Source organism: Myotis lucifugus, unplaced genomic scaffold (assembly GCF_000147115.1).
Source record: "Myotis lucifugus unplaced genomic scaffold, Myoluc2.0 scaffold_185, whole genome shotgun sequence".
Classification (NCBI taxonomy): Eukaryota; Metazoa; Chordata; class Mammalia; order Chiroptera; family Vespertilionidae; genus Myotis; species Myotis lucifugus.
The window spans coordinates 1,218,164-1,234,348 of NW_005871233.1; the positions used below are offsets into that span (position 1 = coordinate 1,218,164).

Below are 16,185 nucleotides of genomic sequence, written 5' to 3' on the forward strand. Positions count from 1 at the left end.
CTACAGGTCATGGTGCCCACTCCTAGATTCTCTGAAGTCTAAACTCTCATACTCTAGAACTGGGTGCCCCCACTTCCCTCCTAGGACGGTGATGAAGTCAGGCCCTGAGATCGTGAAGGCTGGCCTCCGTTCCTTCTTTGAGAGTGCCTCGGAGGACATCGAGAAGATGGTCGAGAACCTGAGGCTGGGCAAGGTGTCACAGGCGCGCACACAGGTGAAGGGTGTGGGCCAGAACCTCACCTACACCACCGTGGCCCTGCTGCCTGTCCTCACCACCCTCTTCCAGCACATCGCCCAGCACCAGTTTGGAGATGATGTCATCCGTAAGGACTACTGATCCTAAGTGGGGGGGGGGGGGGGAGGCAATTCAGCCAACATCACCCATCCCTGTGTGCCCAATAGAATCATCAGGTGTTTAAATGTGTATTTATTGAGTGGATTTATTGCCATAAGCAAAGTGTGCATTCAGTAAATAAGTAGGTAACAGAATGAGTTAATTAGGATGACTTCAGCAGCTCTATCAACAGAGCCTAAATCACATAGCTTAAGCGAGATGGAATTATATTTTTGTCCTGTGTAACAGTCTATTTGTAAGTGGATCATAATGTCAGGACTCCAGGTTCCCTTCATTTTGTTGCTCTGCTGTCTCTGAAATATTGCCTTTATCCACATGGTCCAAGATAGCACACCATTACATCCTTATTCTAACCAGTAGGAGAGGAGAAAAAGCAAAGAGGAGGGCACTTCAATTACTTTAAAGGAACAACCTACAAGTGGTCCGAATCACTCCTGCTTACATCAGTCCCATCAGCCAGAACTTAGCACGTGGCCCATGTTTCTGCAAAGGAGGCTGGGAAAGTAGCCTTTATTCTTGGAGGCCATGTGTAGAGCTAAATATTGGAGGTCTAGGAAGAAGAGAAGTAGAGATAGTAGGTAAGAACAGGTGCTGGGAGTCAATTAGCAGTGTCTGCCATGCTTATTCTACCAAGGGCCTCGATCCCTGCAGGGGGAGCCAATCAATCAATGTTGATGTTTCTCTCTCATCAATGCTTCTATCTCCCTCTCCATTCCAGTATCTCTAAAATAAATAAAACATTTTTTTAAAAACCCTAGTAAGGAAAGTAGAACTTGAATGGGGATTTCCATTTTACTTGAAAATGTTAATACTATACAGAAAAGTCAACAGAAGAGAATTGTTAAGAACTTGCCCCATTTGCTTTACCTTTCACTTTACGGATGGAAGGATCTGCAGACTTTTCTGAACTTTCGAATATGAGTTGCACACATAGTGACATCCCAACCCTGAATATTCAGCTTGTATCTCCTGAGTAAGACCTTTCCCTCATGTAACCACATATCAGAATCACCCCCGACCTGACTATATCTAAGTTTCCCTATTACTCTCAAAATGCCTTTGATTTTTTAAAAATTCAGAATCCAGTGATGTTTCTCTCATGGCTTTATAGTCTCTTTTCAATCTAGGACAGTCCCCCTGCCCTCTTTTCCCTTGTGACATTTGTGAACTTGATGAGATTCTTAACCTGACCATCCAAAGAGGATGGGTGGCTAACCTAAAATTCTAGCCAGGATTGCATGTGTGTTTGCATTTTTCTGGAGAGTATCCATCACTATCATCAAAGATCCACGAGTCCTCTATCGAGTGCCTGCTGTTTGCCTTGTTTTAATTGCTTTCCAAGTATTGACTGGTTTTATCCTCACAATAACCCTCATGAGGAAGATACTATAATTATCTCCATTTTACAGATAGGAAAACAGGCCAAGAGAGTGGTATTTGCTCAAGTCACAAAACTAGTAAATGGCAGGCAGCTCTCCAGCCCCTGCTCTTACCCACCATTTGGATATAAGGGAGGGGTTTGGGGCACTGGTGTGGTGGGCACATCCTCCACCCTTGTTCTCTCTCTCTCAGTGGATGACGTCCAGGTCTCATGCTACCGAACACTGTGCAGCATCTACTCTCTGGGAACAACCAGAAACTCTTATGTGGAAAAGTAAGAAGGAACAATCATAGTTTGGGGCTGGAATGAGCACTCTGGGGCCTCAGAGAGGGGAGGGCGCAAGAGAAGATTGGGGGTGAGTGAAAAGCGGGGGAGATGTTCAAAGTCTTCAACAGCCGCACTTTGTGGCAGATGCAGTTCCCCAAGGAGGCCACATGAGGGCACTCAGGTGAAGGCCAGCAAAGGAAATGGAGGCCTCCACGCTGGGGGTGGGGGCTGAGTGGGGTGGGGGGATGACCAGGCTCTTGCTGGCCAGATGCCAGGGTGTTCTTTGCTGAGGAACAAGCTTGCCCTGACAAGGGGCTTGCAGAAACGAGGGTAGCACACAGGAGCCATAGCACATTGGGGCACTGGGGGGGCCCTGGCAGTGCTCATGTGGGCTCTCCTGAGCCAAGATCACAGGTGGAGCAAGAGGGCATTCAGGAAGCCGGAGAAAAAGGCCATATCTGTGCCCACTGGTGAGCAGCACTCTGCTCCAAAGGGTTCTGGGGAGAGTCCCTTCTGTGGAGGCTGGGGCTGGGACCCAGGTCCAGGCGAAGGGCATGGGAGCTAAGGAGCATCCTCTTTCAGGCTACGGCCAGCCCTCGGGGAGTGCCTGGCCCGCCTGGCAGCGGCCATGCCTGTGGCGTTTCTGGAACCTCAGCTGAACGAGTATAATGCCTACTCAGTGTACACCACCAAGTCTCCCCGGGAGCGGGCCAGTAAGTTGTGCGGGGCTAGGGCAGCTGTCAGGGTTCCAGTCCACATTGGGAGCAGTGTGGCCCAATCTGGGCTCTGAGGGACTGAGGATTCCCAAGCTTGGATGTGCTCCAGATTGGGGAATCCCAGGGCTTATGGGGGACCCTAGTATGTGGTGTGGACACTGAGGTCTGAGGGTGATGGGTTGGCATGCCCTGATCCCTCCCTGCACCCCAGTCTTGGGGCTCCCCAACAGCGTGGAGGAGATGTGTCCTGACATCCCAGTGCTGGAGCGGCTCATGGCAGACATCGGGGGGCTGGCCGAGTCGGGGGCCCGCTACACAGAGATGCCACATGTCATCGAGATCACCCTTCCCATGCTGTGCAGCTACCTGCCCCGCTGGTGGGAGCGCGGGCCTGAGGTGCCCCCACCCACCCTGCCCGCTGGGGTCCTCCCACCCTGCACAGCTGTCACCTCTGACCACCTCAACTCCCTGTTGGGGAATATCCTTCGAATCATCGTCAATAACCTGGGCATTGACGAGGCCTCGTGGATGAAACGGCTTGCTGGTGGGTCTGGGGGGCACTAAGCTTCGGAGGGCTGGGGCCAGGGTCTAGGGGCTGGGGCCCCTTGACCTAACGGTCTGAGAGGGAGATCCCAGGCTCCATGGTCTCCTGGGAGTTGGGAGGAGTCAGAGTCTAGGTTTTTTCGGGATTGAAGGTCAAGGGTCATCACAAGGGGTGAGAGGCTCAGGGCTGAAAGGATGAGTCCGGGGAGTCCTCCAGGCTGGATTCTGAATTTCTGGAACCTGGGAGTGGGTTAGATCAGGATTTAGGAACAGGGTCAGAAGCCTGAGTTCCTTATGCAAATGGTCAGAGGATGAGGTTCCCGATAAGGATGGGTTATAGGTAAGAGGTCAAGACATTAGTCCTTAAAGGGTTGGGATTCCTGGTTTAGAAGTTCTATGTCAAAAATTGGTTCAAACTAGAGGTTGAGGCTGGAATCGGAGGCCAGGATCAGAGGCCAAAGGCTGGGGTAAGAAGCCATAGTGAGAAATCATGTAGTGAGGAAGAGTCTAGGTAGGGACCAGGTCAGAGGTTAAAGACGGGTGAGAGGTTACAGGCTAGGGTAAGATATCAGTTGGGGTCACAGGTCAGGCACATGTGTTAGGCTGGGATCACAGGTTCAGGTTACGGGTGATGGTTGGGATCACCCGTAATTCAGGGACTATGTTACAGGTCACGGCCCAAGGTCAGAAGTGGGATTAGAGATAAATGCTGGAGTCAGAAGCCAGGGTCAGGCTGGGGTCAATGATAGCTGCTGGGTCAGAGGAGTCATGGGATGGGAACAGAGGTCATAGGTCAGATGCTGGAGTTAGAGGCTGGCCAGCAATGAGTGTCCCCACTTTGCTCCTGCAGTGTTTGCCCAGCCCATTGTGAGCCGGGCCCGGCCGGAGCTCCTGCACTCACACTTTATCCCAACCATTGGGCGGCTGCGCAAGCGGGCGGGGAAGGTGGTGGCCGAGGAGGAGCAGCTGCGCCTGGAGGCCAAGGCAGAAGCCGAGGAGGGTGAGCTCCTTGTGCGGGACGAGTTCTCTGTGCTCTGCCGGGACCTGTATGCCCTCTATCCACTGCTCATCCGCTACGTGGACAACAACAGGTCAGCATGTCCCCATTGTCCCCCCATATACCTCAGCCTAACCTCTGGCTTTCCTGAATCCCTTCTGACTTGCTATAAACTTCTTGCCATTCTCACCCAACCTACTGACTCCAACCCCATTGCTTCTGGCTCAACAAAATCCAACCCCCTGGATTTGCTCCCTTCCTGCCCCTTTGCCCGTCCTGAATCTGAGCCCCTGTACGGTTGCAATGTCGGCTATAAGGAGCCCTGCTTTTCTCTCCAGCACTGGGCCTCCAGGCTTGGGTAGATGAGGTGGCTGATATTTGTGCAGCAAAGCCCAATCATTAGGCCTTTCTCTGTCATTGGGAGAAGAAAGATAGTCCAGATGTGACCAGTCTCATTCCCCCAGAAACATAGATCTTTAATAAAAGAGCAAGTGCAGGTATCAACCAACTGTTAATGTCTCTCTAAATTCAGAAACTGTTTAAAGAATTATTGACTCCTACGAGCAGCCTAATTCAGGGATAGTAAATGAGTTTCAACTCCAGTTCCATCCTTGTTGGGAAAGATTTTAAGGTTGTCCTGGGAGCAGAAAAGGAAGTGGTGGTATGCATGCTGGATGCATCCTTGCACATCCATCTTTTTGCTCACCAGTGGGTACTGCTATAGGGCAGATTCCTAGGAGTGGGAGAGCTGGGTCAAAGAGTTTGAACAAGTAAATTGTGGTATATTCACGCAGTGGAATATTACACAATAATTCAAATGAACAAAGTTACAACACACAACATTGATAAATCCCACAAACATCAGGTTGAATAAAAGAAGCCAGGAAAATAAAATAAAAAATAGTACATATCGTATCATCTATTTATGTAATGTTCAAGAACAGACAAAAATAATTCATGGTCTGTAAGTCAAGATAAGGGTCATTTTTTCAAGAGGAAGGAAGTGGGAGTGGCTGGGAGAGACACAAGGGTAGTTCTGGGGACTGAAAATGTTCTATTTCTTGAATTGGGTGGTGGTTGGTTACACAAGTGTGTTCACTTTGTGATATTTCATCAAGTTGACACTTTATATGCATGTTATATTTCTTTTTTTAACTGTAGAAAAAATTTATTTGCCTCATTAAAAAATCTCAATAGTGCATTTAACTATAAATTCAATCTTCTCGTTCAAGGAGTTGCAAACAAAGTTTAAGTAGAAACTTTTGATTGCTTTAGGTTTACATATAAAAAACTCTTAAATTTACTGAGGGAACATAAAAAACCAGATTTAAAAAACCTTAAAGCATAAATTTATAATTAATGGGTCTATTATTCTGCTCCCAGTGCCTGCTCTGTAGGAGAGAACATTTCCAACCTACAGCTAAAGCATGGAATAAAACAGTTACAAACTGAATCCTGCATCAGCTACTGACAGAGCTGAAATAATTTAGGGTGGGAAAGTTATGTGTCATTATCTTACACAATTTCACTCCAAGAGTAAAAAAGCAAACCCAAAGGCTCAGCTCTTTCCCGGCTTTAAAAATGTCCCTGTCCCCCTCCTCCCTGCAATCCCTCCCTCTCTCCAGGACAAAGTAGAGCTAAAGGTCCCTGTGGTGGTGACTCCAGGGCTGTCCTCACACCCAGGAAACAAAGGGGATTCCCAGCCATTGCTGAGCATCACCAGCACTGTGCACGTTACATTTCAATAGAGAAAAAAAAAGTTTGTAAAGGAATGGTCATTTATCAACTTTAAATAATCCAAATGGCCAGATTACCCAGAAAATTCCACCCCTCCCTTTGGAGTCTCCTGGTCCCCCTGACCCTCTCCCCTAAGATCTCCTGTGTAGCCCCCCTCCTGGGTGTCTCACCCCATCTCTCACCAGCCCCTTCCCTGCTGCCCAGGGCGCACTGGCTGACGGAGCCCAATCCCAACGCTGAAGAGCTGTTCAGGATGGTGGGCGAGATCTTTATCTACTGGTGCAAGTCCCACGTGAGTCCCTGCTCACTCCCTGCTCCTCTTCATACTTGAGAAGCTGCTGCCCTGAGATGCCCTCCCCCCACCCTGCCTGACCCCAGTACTGCCTCTGCCACCAGAACTTCAAGCGTGAGGAGCAGAATTTCGTGGTCCAGAATGAGATCAACAACATGTCGTTTCTGACTGCCGACAACAAGAGCAAAATGGCCAAGGTGGGTGTTTTGCTCTGGGAGGGGCCTTAGCAGGGAGGGAGGGAACACCCAAGGGCTTCCTACCTGCCCCCTCCTCATCCAGCCGGCTGCCCTGTCCTGGTCACATTCCCTGCAGCCCTCACAGCTTTGTCCCCTCTCATCTTGCATTTCCTTCCTCCTATCCCCATTATCCCAGGGCCCCCTCTCCTCTCCCCTTATACCTCTCAGAACTGCCCTCTACAGGGTTCAATCTAAAGGACAAACCCACCCACCCTGAGTCAAGGTCTGGGAATGCCCTACAAGGGGATGCATGTCCGGTGGGCAGAGAGCTTGGGTTAGGTCAACTTGGAATTAGGTCTGGGGTTCTCTGAGGGACTGGGGTAACCCTTTTTGTCTCTGTCTGCCATCTGATGAAACAGGCAGGAGACGTACAGGTCAGCCCCTCATCTGGAACCTTCCGCATGACTCTTGGCTAATACCTTCTTCCCCACAAACCCCAGCATCTGCACCCCTCCAGAAAACCCCTGTCCCTACTCCCCACCCCTCATCCTTGGCTCCCAGCTACCATCCTCTTTCTCCCCCCATTCCTCCCTGTCCCCAATCATCCATTCCCTTCCCAACCCTCAGCTTTGAGCAAATTTACTTTTTTTTTTTTAACTTTCGTTGAAAAAAAAAAAAAAAACCCCACCTCTCAGCTTTCCCCAAAGCATCAAAGCATTGTGGGCTAAGGTCCATTGTGGGCTGAGGCTGTGAGGAATGGGAATGAGGGTGGGACAGGCACGTGCATGCTGAGTTTAAGACTTGGGCTCTGGAATGAGAGAGACTTGGGTTAGAATCCTGACTCTGACAGTTGGCTATGTGACCTTGGTCAACAGTCTTATCCTTTTGAGCCGCTGATGGCATTTGGCCTGTGGCCCCTGGCCCAGGACTCTGCGAGGACTCAGATGCATGTACGGCCTCCATATTTCGAGCTGGTGTGGATGTGGCTCTGGCCAAAGCTTGTCACCCGGGCTTCTCATTGGCATGACTGGGGTGGTCCTGACCATAGGTCTGCACCAAGGCTCAGAACATGGCTATGGGACTCCATGCCCGTGTTTCTGTTCCCAGATCTTTTTGGATCTCTCTGGCATCTTCTCTCTTCCTGTTTTCTTGTCCATCTCAGTCTCTCAGTGTCTCTCTTTTTCTTCCAACTTCTCTTGTCTCATCTTTGTTTCATCCTTGGGAACTCAGTCTTGAGATATGAAGTGTGGGGCTGTGCATGTTTTTTGGAGAGATGTTGTACTGAGAGTTCTTAGGGGATTTTGGGAGAAGACCTCCAGAGGTTGAGAAAGGCCTGGAATTTGGGGGAATCTGTAAGGGTTTGGGACAGAAGTTAGGAATTTGGGATAGGGGCTGGGGTTAGGAGGGTCAGGGCTGGGCATCTGGTGAAAGATCAGCAAGGACTGGGGTGGGAACTGGGGCGATGGCTGTTGGGGTGGGAACCAAGCATGGGGCTGGGCTGGCATTCATGCTGGTGCTGAGCCCCATGTCCCCACAGTCAGGTGGCTCAGACCAGGAACGCACCAAGAAGAAGCGCAGGGGGGACCGGTACTCTGTGCAGACATCGCTGATTGTGGCCACACTCAAGAAGATGCTGCCTATCGGCCTGAACATGTGTGCACCCACTGACCAGGACCTCATTGCGCTGGCCAAGACCCGCTATGCTTTGGTGCCTGCCGGACCCCATTCTGGGAATCTGCCAGGATCCCACTCAGCACCCTACACCAAGCCCCCAAGACCCCAGGAGCCCACTGGGAGCCCTCCCTTAGGACCCTACTGAATCCTTCTCTAGGACCCTGAGGACTCACTGGACCCCCTAGGATGTTAAGGACCCCACTCAAGAAACTGCCAGAGCCCTGGGACCTAAGGACCCTACCTGGGACCCCACTGAAACCCAGAAATACTACTAAGACCCTCTCCGATCCTCCCCACATAAGCCTTCCACCAGCTGCTGGGTTGACAGGCCTAGAAGGACCACATTGAGCCTTTAGGGATCCAACTGAACACCCTCCCCCAGGACCATGCCAAACCCATTATGACCCTGAGGACCCCACCCAAGATACCATTAGCACCACTGAGACTCCTCTGAGCCCTCCACCAGGACCTCCCTAAACTCCTCGGGACCCAGTGAGCAATGAGCCCCTCATGATCCCACTGGCCTTCCCCTGAACCTCTGGGTCTCCATTGAGCTCTCTAGCTCATCACCTCTTTCCCTTAGGATGCTGCTGGACCCTCCCTCTAGACTCTCTTGACGCTCATCTAAACCCCTCAAAACTCTCAGGGGCCCAGTGAGCACCTGTGACCCTAAGTAGCCCTGCAGAATCCTAATGGCCCCTCCCCAGGTCTATGAACAATCTTCTGAGGTTCCAAGAATCCACAGGATCAATTGACCCTGCCCCTGAACTCTAAGCCCTCTGGGACTTAAAGGAGGCCTCCCAGGACCCCACTTACCCCTTGTATGGAATAACACCCTCCCCCACCCCTGATCCTTTTCACCACAAGAACCTAAGAGGATCCTATCCCGAGACCTCTAAAACCTCCCCCAGGACCCTGCTGAGTAACCTTACAACTTACTACCCCCACTGACCTCCCCTGGTATCCTTCCCTCAGGACCTCGGGCTCCTCCTAGGACCTTGCTGAGTCCTGCCAAGACCCCAAAGAACTCTTTGACCTCTCAACTTGGTCCTTGAGGGCCCCCCTCTCCTGGGACTCTAAGGAACCCCCACACTACTGACCCCTCCTTTGGCCTGTGTAAACCCTACCCATGACTTGGTTGATATAGCTGATCTCCCATGACCTCTACTAACCTAGCCATTTTCCTTATAACCTCCTTCACCCCATCTGATCAGATACACCCTATCCATCTCCCACTTACTTGCAGTCCCACTCTGACCCTCCTCTGACTTCCAATAATCCCTCTGTGGTCTTATTTGACCTTTGAGGCTATCCTGTCACCTTCTACCTCCTCCCACACCCCCACGAGGCCCTTCTAATCTTTACTGTCTCTTCAAGGTGCCTCTGTGGCCTCTAGGACTCCCCCTCTGATCACTCCTGATCTCTGATTCCTTTCAAGTTTCTCACCCAACCTCCCTACACAAGCCTCCCACCAGTTGCTGGGATGACAGGCCTAGAAGGGGAAGGGTTACAGGTCAAGGAGGGCGCTGAGCCCTCCGGAGTGACCCGGTCTGGCCATGTTTCCCCCCAGAAAGACACGGATGAGGAGGTCCGGGAATTTCTGCATAACAATCTTCACCTTCAAGGAAAGGTAGGCCTCCTTAATCCGCACATTGGGATACCAGCAACAAAAAGAGCCAACTTATGAGCACTTACTATGTACCAGGCATCGAAAGAGGGACCTTAACTTGTACTCACTTCCCACTGGATTGAAAGGGGCCCAGTAGGCCCGGGCAGACACTGCGTGCAGGGCCACTCCCCACCCCACCCCACCCCACCCCACCCCACCCCACCCCGCCAGAAGCCGGGCGGAGGGAGGGCCTTGCGGACAGGCTCACTCCAGCCCACTGTTCTTCCTCCTCTCAGGTGGAGGGCTCCCCTTCTCTGCGATGGCAGATGGCCCTGTACCGGGGCCTCCCAGGCCGCGAGGAGGACGCGGACGACCCTGAAAAGATCGTGCGCAGAGTCCAGGAAGTGTCTGCGGTGCTCTACCACCTGGAGCAGGTGGGCGGCCAGCAGGGTCTTACTGCTGAGTTGCCGAGCTATGATCTCCAGGCCGGACAAGGGGCGGGCCTTACGTTTGTGGGCGGGGCCTGAGGGTGTACCTGGGCTTTTGGGGGAGGGGGGGCAAGGGGTGGTCTTGGGTCTGTGGGTGGAGCTTCTGTGGAATCTTGAGTTTAAATCGAGGCTTAGGCACAGCCAGTAGGGCTCAGTGGTTGAGCCTTTTTTAAAAAATTAATCTTTATTGTTAAGATTATTATAGATGTCCCTCTTTTTCCCCCCATCACCCCTCTCCACCCAGTTCCCACCCTGCCCCAGGTCTTCACCACCCTATTGTCTGTGTCCATAGGTAATGCATATCTATACATATAAAAGCCTAAGCAATGGAACGACCGGTCGACCAGTTGATATAACATGCACTGACCATCAGGGGGCAGATGCTCAACACAGGAGCTGCCCCCTGGTGGTCAGTGTGCTCCCACAATCAACCTCCTGTGGCCAGGCAACCTCCCGCAGTCCCTTCCTCCAGCCTGCCAGCCCCAATGACCCTGATTGGGCCACCGGCCGAACTTCCTGCAGCCCCAGCTCTCCCCCAAGCCAGCCAACCTCCCATGGCCCCTCCCCGCACCAGCAAACCTCTCACGGCCTCAATTGGCCCCGATCACCAGCTAGGCTGAGTGACCCCACCCGTGCACATATTTGTGCACCGGGCCTCTAGTATGCATATAAGATCTTTGTTTAATCTCTTCCCACGCCCTACCCACCTTCCCTCTGAGAATCTTCAGTCTGTTCCATTTCCATGCCTCTGATTCTATTTTATTCATCAGTTTATTCTGTTTATTAGATTTCTTATTTGTTTATTTTGATTTTTATATTCAATTGTTGACAGATATGTATTTACTAGAGGCCCGGTGCACAAAATTCGTGCACTGGCGGGGGAGGGGGGGTCCCTCAGCCAGGCCTGCACCCTCTCGCAGTCCAGGAGCCCTCAGGGGATGTCTGACTGCCAGTGTAGGCCCGCTCTCCACAGGGCTTCTGGCTTCTGGCCAAGCAGTGCTCCCCTTGTGGGAGTGCACTGACCACCAGGGGGCAGCCTCTGTGTTGAGCGTCTGCTCCCTGGTGGTCAGTGCAAGTCACAGCGACTGGTCATTCTGCCGTTCAGTCGATTTGCATATTAGCCTTTTATTATATAGGATTGCCTTTTTATTGTTCATATTTTTATCTTTTTCTTTTTTTTCTTCTTCTTCTTCCTCTTCTTTAAAACTACCCTTCAACATTTCATGTAATGCTGGTTTGGTGGTGATGAACTCCTTTAGCTTTTTCTTATCTGTGAAGCTCTTTATCTGACCTTCAATTCTAAATGAGAGCTTTGCTGGATAGAGTAATATTGGTTGTAGGTCCTTGCTATTCATCACTTTGAATATTTCTTGCCACTCCCTTATAGCCTGCTTAGTTTCTGTTGAGAAAACAGCTGACAGTCCTATGGGCACTCCCTTGTAGTTAACTGTTTTTCTTTTGCTGCTTTTAAGATTCTCTCTTGGTCTTTAGCCCTTGGCATTTTAATAAGATGTGTCTTGGGTGGGGCCTCTTTGGGTTCCCTTGTTTGGGATTCTCTGTGCTTACTGGACTTGTAAGTCTGTTTCTTTCACCAGGTAGGGGAAGTTTTCTGTAATTATTTCTTCAAATAGGTTTTCAATATCTTGCTTTCTTTCTTCTTCTAGCACCCCCATAATGCAAATATTGGTACACTTGAAATTGTCCCAGAGGCTCCTTATACTATCTTCATATTTTTGGATTCTTTTTTCTTGTTGCTCTTCTGATTGGGTGTTTTTTGCTTCCTCATATTTCAAATCATTGATTTGATTCTCGGGATCCTCTACTCTACTGTTGAATCCCTATATATTATTCCTTATTTCAGCCTGTGTATGCTCAATTTCTGACTGGTTCATTTCCTTTTTTTGTTTGTTTGTTTGCTTTTTGGCATTCTCACTGAGATCCTTGAAAGTCTCACTAAGTTCCTTGAAGATCTCAGAAAACTCTTGACTAACCTTATAAGATGGTTTTGAATTCTATATCCAGTAGTTTGCTTCCTTCCATTTTTTTCATTGTTGACATGTTTCTTTGTCTCCGCATTTTGGCTGCTTCCCTGTGTTTGTTTCTATGTATTGGGTAGAGCTGCTATGTCTCCTTGAGTTGATAGAGTGGTCTTGTGTAGTAGGTGTCCTATAGAGCCCAGTGGCTTAGCTTCCCCAGTCACCTGAGCCGGGCACTTTAGGTGTGCCCCTTTGTGGGCTTGTGCACAGTCTTGTTGTAGTTGAACCTTGATTGCTGTTGGTGTCATTGGGAGGAATAGACCTCCAGGCCAATTGGCTGTGAGGACCAGCTGTGGCTACAATAGAAGAGCTGCTGTGGAGGAGACACCCCTAAGGAGCAGGACTTGCTTTAGTGGGGCTTTGGTGCTCACTGAGTCTGCCCCTTGAGTGTGTCGCTTGTGGATGCATAGAGTTGTAATCTGGTATGGTCTGACACTGACCACTGGGTGTACTGGCTCTTTGGTCTCTAGGGAGGTGCAAAGTCAACCACTGCCTGGGGCCACCTATCTGCAGATTCTCCATATTTGTATCTGTTTTGGAAGTGTCCAAACGAGGCTCAGCTGTGAAGCAAGGCAGGCTGGTGCTAGTGCTGGGTGTTGGGCTTTTACTGATATATTTGGGGCTCCCTAACCCCATTGAAGCTTGTTTGAGAGATTTTAGCAAAGTCTGAAGCCTAAGCAAAGACAGGCCATTCATATGCAAAAGCTACTGCACAAAGGTTGGATGGGGCTGAAAATTGGATGGGGCAGTGGTCTCAGGGAATCACCAGGGTGATGGAGCAAACATATTTGGCTGCCAGTCAGCCATGCAACTGGGGAGGTCCCAACACAGGAACAATGACCCCAGTTAGCACCTCTGACTGGGAGAAAGCCGCCTCTGAGTTCCTGCCCTGATGCCAGACAATCCAGTTCCTTCCCATATGTGTCTGTGTCCCCTAGAGACTTGTCTTGGCGCTGGAGCTCAGAGGAAGTAGGACCTTGTAAATTCAATTCGTGTACAGGCAGGCGCTTTAAGAGGATCAGCTGGGTCTTCAGCAGCCTCCGTGTTACTGGGCCCCAATCCCTGCTGGTTTTTACAGCCCATAGTTATGGGGACTTCTTTTCCCAGCTCTGGGAGCTTGGGCTTGGAGTCTGGTGTGGGGCTGAGACCCCTTGCTCCTTATGGGGAGCCTCCGCAAAGATGATCTCCCACCCGATTAAAAAATCCACACACGTGGGTGTCGGTCCAACCTGATCCGTGCCACCACCCCACCTACCAGTCTCAGGGTGCTTTCTTCTTTACTTCTCTAGTTGTAGAACTTTCATTCAGCCAGCTTTCAGGTGGTTCTGGATGATGATTGTTCTGTATTTTAGGTGTAATTTTCATGTGGGTGTGGGAAGCAGTGGGTACAGGCACTTACATATGTAAGTGCTGCCATCTTGGTTCCATGAACCAGGATGTCACAGTTCGATTCCCTGTCAGGGCACATGTCCCGGTTGAGGGCTCAATTCCCAGTAGGGGACATGGATGAAGTAGCCGATGGATGAATCTCTCTCATCATTGATGTCTCTCCCTCTCACTTCCTCTTTCTGAAATCAATAAAAAACATTTTTTAAGTTTTTTTTCTAAGTCTAATGTTAAGGTGAATTATAAATAAATAAATAAATAAATAAATAAATAAATAAATAAATAAATAAATTGAGGCTTAGAATGGAAACTTGAATCAGTGCACTCAATCTTGGGCCCAGGACAGAACATTGGTTCAGGTAGTGGGGCCTTATGGAGACTACTTGACTCCTGGGAAGGGCCTTGGAATTAGGGGCGGAGCCTGGGTAGAGACCCTCGGTCTGTTGGTGGGGCCTAGGAGAGAAATTTTGGTCTGGAAGCAGAGACCAGGTTAGAACCTTGACTCTGTCAGTGGAAGCAAAGTGATTCTTTGGCCCTGTTAGTCGGACCTGGGCACAGATGGGCAGTTTCACTCAGGCTGGAAGTGGGAATCAGGCCAGGGGCAGAGTCTGGGGACATGACATTGTTCTGCCCCCAGGTCGAGCACCCTTTCAAGTCCAAGAAGGCTGTGTGGCACAAGCTCTTGTCCAAGCAGCGCCGGAGGGCGGTTGTTGCCTGTTTCCGCATGACCCCCCTGTACAACCTGCCCACGTAAGACACCTAGGGTGGAGGGGAGCTAAAGGGACCTCGAAGAAAGGGTGGCTGAGAGGGCAGGAGGATGGAGGGCCAATATGATGGGCTCTTTAGGAATGGTTGGTGAGGCAGATTTGTGGGAGGTCAGAAGAAGCAGTGGAGAGAAGGTCCCACTGTCACTCCACACGTTTCCCTTGCAGGCACCGGGCAAGTAATATGTTCCTGGAGAGGTACAAGGCCACATGGATCCTGACTGAAGACCACAGTTTTGAGGACCGCATGATAGATGACCTTTCAGTGAGCTGGGGCCTGCCTGGGAGTGTGGGGGCAGAGCTGGATAGGGCTAGGGCTGAGCCTGCCTGTTGCACATCTCCAGGGGTCACCCTTCACACTGAGAAGTATGAGAAAGGTGCCTCTGGCTTGCACAGAACCAGGGAAGGGTGCAGGATGTGGGGCATGTGAGAAAAAAATCCAGCCCGTGAGGGCTATGGAGGAGACAGGAGGGGACTCTGGAAGCCCCTTCCCCAACCCCACTCCTTCCCCCAGAAAGCTGGGGAGCAGGAGGAGGAAGAGGAAGAAGTGGAGGAGAAGAAGCCAGACCCCCTGCACCAACTGGTCCTGCACTTTAGCCGCACTGCCTTGACTGAAAAGAGGTGAGGACCCTTCATAGGTCTTGGGAAAAGAACCCACTACCTCCCTGCCCCCAGCAACCTCCCTGTTTCTCAAGAGAGACCTTCTGTGTCCTAGGGGAGCTGATCTCTCAATGTCACTTTACCAGGATAGGCAGGGCCACCATGTACCACTGGGCAGGCAGAGCACTCACAAGGGCATCTTTGAAGGTTTCACATCTCAGGCAATATTGATGTTGACATTTTTAGAAGAAAGCATCTTGCTCAAACAAAATCAGTATACTGTAGGAACAAATCAGTAAATTATGACAAATTTCCAACAGAGGGAAGTGTGGAAGGGGGTTCTTTTTCTAATTAACACAAAGGCTGCATATGGGCTAATGACAGTCTTGGGAATAAATGACCGAAGTAATGGTGCTGCTGCTAACAGGTGACATTTATCAAGTGCTTATGTGTAGGCACCATGCTAAGCACTTGACATCTATATCCTCTCATTTATCTTGACACTGTAAAATAGACACTACTATCAACTCCTTTTTGTGGACAAGGAAATGGCAGCACAGAGATTTATTTTTCTCACATAACATGAAGTCAGGAGGTAGAAAGTCCAGGGCTAGGCAGTGACACAATGACAGTCACAGAGTCATTCAGGCTGACAGGCTTGCTCAGGCTTTCTGTACTGCCATTCTGAGCTTTTGTCTTGTGGTCACAAAATGGATGCTAAACTTCCAGACATGACCACATGCCAGGCAGAAAGAAGGGAAGAGAATTTTTTTCCTCTATGGAAGGCCAAGATCTTTTTATCCAAGGAGAGAAGCCCTCCTTGGTGGGCTTCTGCACAGATCTCATTGGCCAGAATTCTGGCATCAGGCTACCAAAGCAGCAAGGGAGGCTGGGAAGTTTAGTGTCCTGGGAAAGCGATGACTCTGGAGTTAGACTATCCAGGTTTGAACCCTAGTAGAAGCTGTGTGATCTTGGCCAAGAAGGATCTTTGAGCCCCAGTTTCCTCACTGGTAAAATGTGGCTAGTAATACACCTACCTAATAAGATTATTGTGAGGATTTATATATATAGAACAGGGATTAACGTAGGGTAAAAAATAGGTCTTGGCCATTGCTAGTAGTAGTGGTAGTAGTAGTGGTAGTAGTAGTAGTAGTAGTAGTAGTA

The 16,185-nt window shown here is 50.1% G+C and overlaps 1 protein-coding gene across 1 annotated transcript in view; it reads left to right on the plus strand.

The window, feature by feature from the left end:
* RYR1 (ryanodine receptor 1) overlaps positions 1-16,185 on the plus strand; it is a 127,174-nt gene that overhangs the window by 59,754 nt on the left and 51,235 nt on the right. Inside the window, 14 exon segments of the mRNA XM_023760566.1 lie at positions 85-323; positions 1,928-2,009; positions 2,586-2,716; positions 2,931-3,263; positions 4,113-4,353; positions 6,201-6,288; positions 6,393-6,485; positions 6,884-6,898; positions 8,002-8,172; positions 9,709-9,768; positions 10,044-10,181; positions 14,295-14,407; positions 14,590-14,686; positions 14,936-15,042. Coding sequence (XP_023616334.1) covers positions 85-323; positions 1,928-2,009; positions 2,586-2,716; positions 2,931-3,263; positions 4,113-4,353; positions 6,201-6,288; positions 6,393-6,485; positions 6,884-6,898; positions 8,002-8,172; positions 9,709-9,768; positions 10,044-10,181; positions 14,295-14,407; positions 14,590-14,686; positions 14,936-15,042 — 1,908 coding nt within the window.